At 41.1% G+C, this 10,050-nt stretch overlaps 1 protein-coding gene across 1 annotated transcript in view; it reads right to left on the reverse strand.

Annotated features, from left to right (window-relative positions):
- The window catches only part of LOC111867973 (paired amphipathic helix protein Sin3b), a 98,205-nt gene that overhangs the window by 39,011 nt on the left and 49,144 nt on the right, over positions 1-10,050 (reverse strand). The window contains exons 10-13 of the mRNA XM_023858236.2: positions 9,060-9,284; positions 4,625-4,969; positions 1,800-2,094; positions 155-369 (exon numbers count right to left, since the gene is read on the reverse strand). Of these exons, the coding sequence (XP_023714004.1) occupies positions 155-369; positions 1,800-2,094; positions 4,625-4,969; positions 9,060-9,284 (1,080 nt within the window). The remainder of the gene's footprint in view (positions 1-154; positions 370-1,799; positions 2,095-4,624; positions 4,970-9,059; positions 9,285-10,050) is intronic.

A 10,050-nucleotide genomic window follows, 5' to 3' on the forward strand; every position in this document is an offset into this window, starting at 1 on the left:
AGAAAAATAAAATTGTATATGATACATGCAAGAATAAAGAACTGATATGCAACCAAGAAATAACATGAGATGCACACATTCCCAGAAGACAAAACTGCCCAACTGAAAGTGAAGTGTCTGAAGGCAAAAGTGATTTACAAGAGACCATACACACCTCAAACCTCTCATCCTCACAGCGGTAGATGTATTCCTCATATTGAGTCTTGCGTGATGTTACAAATGTGGAGTCTTCTGACCAGGTAGGGAATGAGACCCATGTGTCATTGAGAACCTCTTTGCAGAGGGCGGTGCGGCCTGAGCACTTTGGTTGGACGTAACTCTTCGGTAATGCACAGTAACTTGCACCTAACCTCTTACATGTTGTGTAGTCTGCAATCATATGAAATTATTTCATACAACTAAATAGAACAATCCAATAACAAAATAGTAAAACTTATAATGGTCCTTATTAACTCTAATTCCAACCCATACAGAACTAGCAGGCTTATACTATAGCACAAACGCCTGTTTAGAACTTACCGTCCACAGCTGAGAAAACCTCTAGATGCAAAGTCTGCTAATGCACCAAATATTCCTCAGCTGTGACCTCCCTTTGTGCTCTGAGAAACAGTAGCAACTGCTGCATGTTGACAATATGGTCTTGCAGGAACTCCCCAGAAATCCTTCAGGATAATTTTAGTAGTGCAAGATATTTAAACATACAAGGATAACAGAAGTTTTTCAGTTTTATTAACTTGTCCCAAAGATTGTTGCTAATCTTACTGTATGGATATGTTTTCCTTATGCACCATTGGGAACAGCCATGAATTACAATTCATACACTGACAAATATTCATAAAACAGAAGCGAAGCACTATCTTATAATTATCATGGTATATTTATAGTTGTTACTTAAAATTTAGTGAACACTATTACTATAATCAAATGTCTGTAACACCATTCACTACTATTGACACAGCAATTATACCACCTACCATATTCAGCATCACAGAACACAATTCTCTTTAATTTAAAGAAACAAGTGTTCATCATAAAACACCCTTCTGAATTCAACTGCAGTCACATTACAGGAAAAAGTAACCACTCAGCAATATCTTTATTTTTTTATTAAGTTCGACAAGGATGCTGTTTATCACCAATTATGTTCGACTTGTACAGTGAATGCCTTACCAAAGAAGCTCTGGATGGGCTTGGAGACTTCAAATTAGGAGGGCAAATTATTCAAACTGTGAAATATGCAGATGACCTTGTGTTAATGGCTAAGGAAGAAACTGTGCTACAGGGTATGATTGATAAGACTAATCGAAATTGGAAGGTGCTATGGCATGGAAATGAATGTGGAAAAAACAAAAGTAATGAAAATTTCGAGACAACCAACCCCAGTCACAATAAAGATAGACAAAAAACAACTGGAGAATGTGAAATGTTTTAAATATTTGGGTAGGTTGTTAACAGATGATGGAAGGTGTACATGTGAAATTAAATCTAGGATTACCATGGCAAAAGCTGCATTTAGCAAGAAGAATCTTTTTACCAGCAAATTGAACTTAGATTTGAGAAAGAAACTAGTGAAATGCTACATTTGGAGAATTGCTTTGTATGGGGCTGAAACTTGGACACTTAGGGCAGCAGATCAGAAACACCTGGAAAGCTTCGAAATGTGGTGCTGGAGAAGGNACTTTTGGAAGAGACTGTGGACCTTTCGTCTTGACAGATTACTGATGGACGAATGAATGAATGAATGAATGAATGAATGAAGTACACACATTGCCACCTGTCATGTCTTGAGCAATACTCACCAATTTCCATGGCAAGATCACCCACAGGTCTGTCCTGTCTGGCCACATTGTTGGAAATAGCTTCCACTCCAACTGCTCCAGGACCTTGAGGGCCACCCACAGCTGACGCAGCTCCTCCACTGCCCTCATTGTGTCCCAGGAAATCCTTGAACCAGCGGAAGAGTTCAGGAAATTTTCCGAGGAATGGTGTGACGAGCTGCACGAGCTCTGACTTGGAGACGATCTCCTGATTGAAGAGCACTAGACACCGCAAAAAGTTCTCATACACATCTTGATTCTTTAGTGCCTTTCGTGCCTAAAACAGAATTAAGACAGTGTTTCATTTAGAGAAGGCGATTAGAATGACAAAAAGGCAGTCTTAAAGTAAGACACATTAACAAAGAATAAAATTTTACTGTAACATACTTCTCATCAACTATAGTCAATTTTCCATACTAAAAACCAGGGCCTGTATTTTGATGACATGTCATCTTTTTTTTCCTTGTATCCTATGTGATGCTCTTAAATATATAAATCTCGGATATGAGCTGCTGGTTAGAGAAATGTAAATTTTATAGGTAATTTTTTGCCATTTTTTTTGAAATTTTTAGGTTTAAGGTCATTTTTTCAATTTGGGGGTAATTATTTTGGTAAATTTTTGGACTTTTAAGGGCATTTCTCGTCATTTTTGGCCATTTTGGGGAATTTTTCTTCATATGTTTTCTGAAATGTGAATAACATGGAAGCGAAGTGTTCTTTCTTTTCTCCTTTAGGTCATTTTTCTGGATTTTTCGGTAATTTTTTAAATATTTTCAGGTCATCAAAATCTGGGCCCTGCTAATAACTAACTTTTGTGTATTTAGCACATTTCTTAGACTTACGTTCAAGATCTTTATGATACTGGCAGGAATATGAAGACAATTTTGAACAAAACTCTTGCATGACAAAAAAATCTAATATGTCCTGTGTATTTTGAACATTTATGGTATCCTATTTCATAAATCCACCACGTGTTTAGGCAGGTCCAAATACTTCCACCACAGCTCTGAGTGTCACAGAAGGCAACAAAAGGGTACCCCATGCTGGGGGTTACCTGGGCACCCTGTAACTGAGGGGCATAAATACAGAGACCTGGTCCTTCAGATTGGGGGCTCCACACAAGCCTGACAATCTAGTTCTGTAAAAACATTATTGTTGCAAAATTCAAAGAAGTGAAAACCAGATAAATCAGGCAGACTCTTCTACAGAAGGCTATGGCTCAAAAAGGGGCTTGTTTGCCAACAATGACGATTCTGGGAATTCCACTAAGATCATGAGACAAATGAAAAGAGAGAAGAGAAATGAGGAATGGGGATCACAGTTTGTTTTGATCCTGTAAGACAGCCAACTTCGGTGGCTGTCAGAAATTTCTTCTCCTTCTACAGCTTATGAACGCGCGGTCGCTTAGTTGTCTCCGAACTTCCTGAGAGTGACGAAAGGCTTTTCCGTGAAATTCTTTTTTGTCTCCTGTGCAAGCCACAATGCAGCGCTCCTTGGAACAAAGGACTGCCATCAAGTTTTGTGTGAAACTTGGCAAGTCTGCAGTGGAAACTTTTCCCATGATAAAGACAGCCTTCGGTGATAATTGTTTGTTGGAACATCAGGTCTACCAGTGGCACAAGGCCTTTTTAGAAGGCCGTGAAGAGGTCGGTGATGAAGCCCGCGCTGGACAGCCATCAATAAGCACCACCGATGAAAATGTGACACGTGTGAGAGAACTTTTGAACTCAGACCGTCGTTTCAGTGTTCGTTTAATGGCACAGACATTAAACATTCCAAAAAGTACCGTTCACGAGATTATGACGAACAATTTGCAGACGCGAAAAGTGTGCGCAAAGCTGGTGCCCAAAGTGTTAACGGACAACCAAAAATCGAGCAGAGTTGAAACGTGCCAAGAACTTTTGGGCTTGTGTGAAAGTGACCCTCACTTTTTAGACAATGTCATCACAGGTGACGAGACTTGGGTGTTTGAGTACGACCCCGAAACAAAAAGGCAAAGTGCCGAGTGGCACACCTCGGCATCCCCTCGCCCCAAGAAGGCCAGAATGAGCAAGTCAAAGGTTAAGGTCATGCTCATTGTGTTCTCTGACATCAGGGGGCTCGTCCACCATGAGTTTGTGCCACATGGTACAACCATCAATGCCAAATTCTACGTGGAAATGTTAAAGAGACGCAAACGAAGGGATTATCGCATCCGGCCCGACATTGTGGATGATTGGAAACTTCACCATGACAATGCGCCAGCCCACACCGCCTTCCTTATGACCTGCTTCCTGACCGAGTCAAAAGGTGCCAACGGTTCCCCAGCACCCTACAGTCCTTACGTGGCTCCCCCAGACTTCTTTTTGTTTCTGCGCTTGAAAACTCCCATGAAAGGACATCATTTTGGGACAGTTGACGAAGTCAAAGAGGCTTGCACCAAGGCTCTCAAGGACATTCTGGAGGAGGCCTACCATGACACCTTCGATGCCTGGAAATCTCACTGGAAGCGATGTATCGACACAGAAGGAGCCTATTTTGAAGCATTTTAATGTGTTGAACTGATCTAACCAACAAATGTTTTTTAATCAACTTACTGACATTACTTTTCGGACAAACCCCTGTACATCTGCAATGGCTGATACTAGCAGAACTGAATGGAAGTCATTCCTCAGAAGAACACTCAAAACAGACTAAATCACTTCCCCCAGACGAACACCTGAACAGAATGACAAATTCCTTCCAAAATTTTCTGCAATAATATAATTATAACAACACAAGACATTTCCTAAATTCACTAGCAGAAAAATAAACTCATTTAATCCTACCTTATCAAAAAAGGCATAATCATTAAGGCTGCCATATTTCCCAGCCTCTGTAAGAGAGACATCCCTCAGTGATGCCATCTTGTGTTTTTTGGTGGGGGGACCATGTGCTGCAGGGGCTGAAGTGGAAAAGGAGGGAGAGCGCTTCACCTGGCCACTGCTGCTGTGACCTGAGTGACCAAACTTCCCCAGCCCACTGCGGTCTGACAGTCCACTTGACAGAGCCCCTCCCCCACCTTCATGTCGACTACCAGCTCCACTGGTACACGAGTTATTGTAGCCAGGTTTCAGACCACTTGAAGGCTTCTTTGCAATGGATGAGTGATCACTGCTAGCACCCTTGTTGCTCTGCAAACAGTAAAGGGTTCACAATGTAGAAAACAATTTTTTTAGCTTGGTTAAAGAAACAGTTAAACCCACATATAACACGAAGCTTTCTTTAAAATAATCCGACATTTTAGAAAGCTCGCCTATCAAAACACGTTTTAGAGTATGAAAATGTATACAAGCATTGCCATTGATAATTCTGTTGAGTTTCTAAAAATGATTAACTGTATTCCACAATGTGCATGACTACAGTACATCAATATAGTGAGAATGTATAAAACTGATACAATATGGCTGCCACTTAGATCACTGTTGGTTACTAAATACTAAACAATGAAATATGTCCAACCAGTAGAGCCTGTTGTAACAGAACTGACACTTTGTATTTGGATCTATAGTGTACACTGTTATTTTCTCAAAGATACCACCTACGCAGTTTTATTTACAGATGACATCCATAAATTACTGGAATGCAATCAAGATTGTCTGAACTATTCACGGGAAAATGCCTTTTTTTGGGGGGATGGGGGGGGGGGTTCCATACAAAGGGCCCCTCTTTTTGGAGCTACAATATTCACATTCACTGGGCAACTACACATCAGAAATGAACTCTTCAATGTTAAATATGAGCAAAATCAATCCTTCTGTTCAGGCACTAGGAGGGCACATATCCATCCACAGAGACATTTGGCACTCCAAATCTACTTTTCATATCTACTGATGTTCAATATGTAAATCTGTCAAATCTTAAGATAAATTTTTTCACAATCAAAATATTTTCTCATATATACTATGTATATGAGAAAATGGTGTTGGATCTAAGAGTCCCAGTTTTAAGGTAGCTCAATCTAAAACTTTCCTGCGCTGTGCTCATTTCTTCACGTTCCAGCCAAAGCCCCATACAACCAAGGTGTATTTTTTCCCCAATTTACTGTTTTATCTACATTCAATAAACAAAATCTGTCCCTATATGAAACCTCTACTTCAGTTTAGTACTGCAGCTACCCAAAAGAAAGGTGAGTTTTCACCTTATTTTAAGAGTTAAAAAGATATCACCTTCAGTGTGAAAAATATATTATTTTAAAACATTATGTTTAGTGGGCTGATGCTTTTGAAATGCAGTACCTGCCAACAATCATGCCATATAACTCCACCGACATAACAAGTGAGAAAAAACACAATAATTGGCAGAAGCCATGACATACGAATCTGACTGAAGCTATGAATATGAAGCTGTAATTCCTCAAGAAGAGACATTACAGCAAGGCCGGCAAGTCAGGAAAAGTCAACACTGTTAATGTGAGGATAAGAAGTGCCCTAAAGCACAATAATATCATGTCTGCTTGTAACTGCATAAAAATATCATTTTAGTGCATATGTCACATTTCTTTGTGGGAGGTTCTCTTAGATACAGTGTCTTCCATTTGTGTAAGAACAGTATTCATATGCCACCACTGCTTGATCAAAGAGACTTTGAACTTTACACGTTTCCTTGCTGACCTTGAGCCAAAGTCGACACAATTCTGCCTCCTCTCTCCAAATGAACACAGTCGACTTTCTTGAAACTCCAACATAATTAGCAGCATGAAATTCTCAGACACTGTCACGGTTGGCGCAAGTCAAAATGCTGCCCCAAACAGCAAAAAATTCCACAACCATACCCCCGTCAAATGGCCAAGCCCTAGGTCAAACGGTTAGTCACTGGCTTCCCACTGCGGCAGCCCGGGTTTGATCCTGGGTCTAGTCAAGTGGGATTTGTCATGGACAAAGTGGACCTGGGCCGGGTTTTCTCCGAGTATTTCAGTTTCCCACGCCAATCTTCAATTCACCAAATTCTCCATCATCATAATCACCTGGGGCAGGTACAATAGGCCAATCAGTGGCTGCCCTGCCGAGCGGACCCAGCTGGACTCCACCCCCCAGTAAGCTAATCCCCCAGTCAAAAACAGACCATGTATCTCAGAACTCTTTGTCACTATAACATAATATTTTCAAACACTCTGACAAAAATTATTCTAATTCTTAAAACAGTTTTAATACCTGCTGCAGACACATTTAAATTACTGCCACTTATGTCAAGATACGAACAAAAGAAATTAATTTTAACTCGACAAAAGGCAGAAGTGGGGGTTAAACATGCCATCCCTAAAACTGTGCTGCCTCAGAAGGCTGCTTGGTTTGCTTGTGCTGTTATTGCCATGTCAGGATGAAGGAATTTCTGCAATTAGGCATTATCAAGTTATTTCAAGACTTATGTAACATACATTTATTAAAGCAAATGTGTAATTAACAACAGTGTAATTTTATACCAGAAATGAACTTCCATTAACGATTTTCATCGATTTAAGATACAGAAATCCTGTCTTCAAGGCAGACCTTAAATGCTGATTTAACTTCGTCACAGACCAATAATAATGGAGGTGCCATAAAATGCGTTTTCCCCTACGTAACACCAAGAGGGGCATGCAGCAGTGTAGTTGCTTGAGGTACTATGCTATAAGCTGGAAGGTCACGGGTTACAGGTGAGTGCGCCAAAGAGATGGATTTTTTTTTAATTTACCTAATCCTTCCAGCCACACTATGGCCCTGGGGTCGACTCAGCCTCTAACAGAAACAAGTACCAGGAATCTTCCTGGGGGCAAGGGCGGCCAGCTCATAAGGCTGAAAACCTTATTGCCATCTGTGAGCCAACTGTCTACAGAAAATGTGGGACCTTCGACACCTCACAACCGAATGGACCTTCACAGCCTGTTACAGGGATAGCTTTACCATTTAACAACAAGAATGTGAAAAGCCACACCTCTGTTGCAATAATGTTCCAGTTATTACATACTCCTACCTACTGCAATTACTGTACATGCTAGCTTTATTTAAGGTGGCAGGAATAAGCTCAGGATACAGTTAACTAGATTTGAGCTCCTGTTATTCATGTTATTTCTGTTTCATTTCATAAGCAAAGTGCGGTATGTACTGGACACCTAAAATATTGTAGGATACAGACCTGTTGCTAGGCAACAACCATGAAACAAATGAAACAATGGCAGTCGCTAGGCAGTGGTCCGCAAATAACAGAGGAATGGTATTGGCAGTGCAATCTGATAAGCAACAATTGAAGACTATAAGAGGAGGGGTGTTTTCTGTGCGGTCTGTGCCAATATGTTATAAGCAGGACAAGTGTGGAGTGGAGTGGAGTTCAGTTCAGTGAGTGGAGGGATGCGTGAGCATGCTAGGAGACTGCTGTGGTTCATTCCTTGTGAGCTGTGCTGTGAAAAGCAGCAGTTATCACCTAATATTTCACTACTGAACCGAGTAAACTACAAAGTGGCACAAGGCATATATGCAGCTTTTTGCAGATGGGAACAGAATGCTATGACCACTCTATTATAGAATAAGATTTTGGAATATACGTTACTTCTATGTGGACGAATATGGTAATTACTGTAAACTTTTTAAAGACAAACAGACAATAAGTGAGCCTGGCTACCCACATGAAGGAACACTGCATGTGACATGGTATTTAAGAGCAAATAAAACAGAAACCCCCCTCGTTGGTGTCTCCACCTTATCGTGGTGAGGGGTTTGAGTATGCCAAGAACCCTGAGAGCTATACCAGCGGTAGCGTAGCTACTGGCAGGGCCTCCCTTGCTGGACAGGTCAAAGGGTAGGTATCAGATGAAGAGAGACACCAAAAACCAAAAACTGATGCCGGAAGCAGCGTCATCAGCAGCGACTTGAAGCACAGAGCAAATGATGCTCGAGATGGTTCAAGTTCGTATAGCAACAGGCATGACCAGAGTGGTTTGAATGGCTGTTGTACTGCGATGTGGAAAGCAAATGGAAAAACTACCACATTATCACCTTTCCTGGATAGTCTCTTTCCAAAAACAGAGACACCATGTACGCGAACCAGAAGACGAGGAAGAGGACGTAAGAAGATGCTGGATGATTTTGGGGACAGAAGAGGATATTTTTATTTGAAGGAGAAAACTCTGGATCACATTAAGTGGAGGAACTGTTTTGGAAGAGACTGTGGACCTGTCGTCTGACAGATTACTGATGATTGAAAACAGATGTTCTCAGAAAGCTAATTTGCTGAACAAACTGGACTCACCAGAGCTGCTTGATGGCTGGTTGCATCTGGTAGGAATTGTCCAAACTCTGCAAGCAAATCCTCTTGGTTCTCGAACAGCTTGGCAACCTGGGAGTATACTTCTGCTTCAGTCAGGTGCTTACCCGGAGTGCTCAGGCCCTCCTTCAAGTTGCGTTGTTCCTTTTGGTAAGTATGGAGGATTTCAAGGAAACGCTTGTACTTATCAGGCTGACCCTGGAAACGGTTCTGCAACATATTAAGTAACAAGCACAAATAAGGATATAGCTTGAACCGTCTGAAGACGATTCAAAGGGTTCGCCCCGTGAAAGGCGTCGTGGAATAGCAGTCAACCACAGCCAATGGTCATATATTTCTTGTAATGTTCTTTTTAAAGATGTCACGTGACCCTCCCCCTCTTTTTTCCTTCCTCCTCCTCTTGTCGTGGCAAGATGACACGAACGATCGCTCTCTTTCCCTGGGTGGCGGTCGTGCAGGGTGGTTGTCCCTGCTCTTAGAAATTTCTGTTTGGTTTCCTTTTTTTTTCAAAATTAAATTTATTTTTGGAAGTCAGCGCGGTGTGTCCCGGGAGAGGGCCCCTTTGCTGAGCTATGGAGCAATGGCGAGGCAAAGGTGTTTTTTTATAAATATATACGTATGGGTACCCTGTGACTACGTATACACATGTGAGTATTATTATTTTTTCTTTTCTTTTCTTGCTTGGTGAAATTAAATGGGCGGTGCCCCATGAGAAAGGTACTGGCTTGAATGACCGGAGTGGGTCATGCTAGGTTTCTTGTAATATCGTTTCTTGTATATATATCATATGTTTTATTGCCTTTATTATTGTTAATGTATATTTATTTCGTTATTATATTTTTGTATTGTTAAACTCAGTCAGCATTGCTCTCGAATTGTGCGTGTATTTCCCACAACAACAAGTGAATGAACTCCTCCCCCTTTCCCTCTCCTGAAATTTCGGACTGGTTACAGTCCGGGTAAATAACGGTTCACA

The sequence above is a fragment of the Cryptotermes secundus genome, unplaced genomic scaffold (genome assembly GCF_002891405.2).
Source record: "Cryptotermes secundus unplaced genomic scaffold, Csec_1.0 scaffold447, whole genome shotgun sequence".
NCBI lineage: Eukaryota > Metazoa > Arthropoda > Insecta > Blattodea > Kalotermitidae > Cryptotermes > Cryptotermes secundus.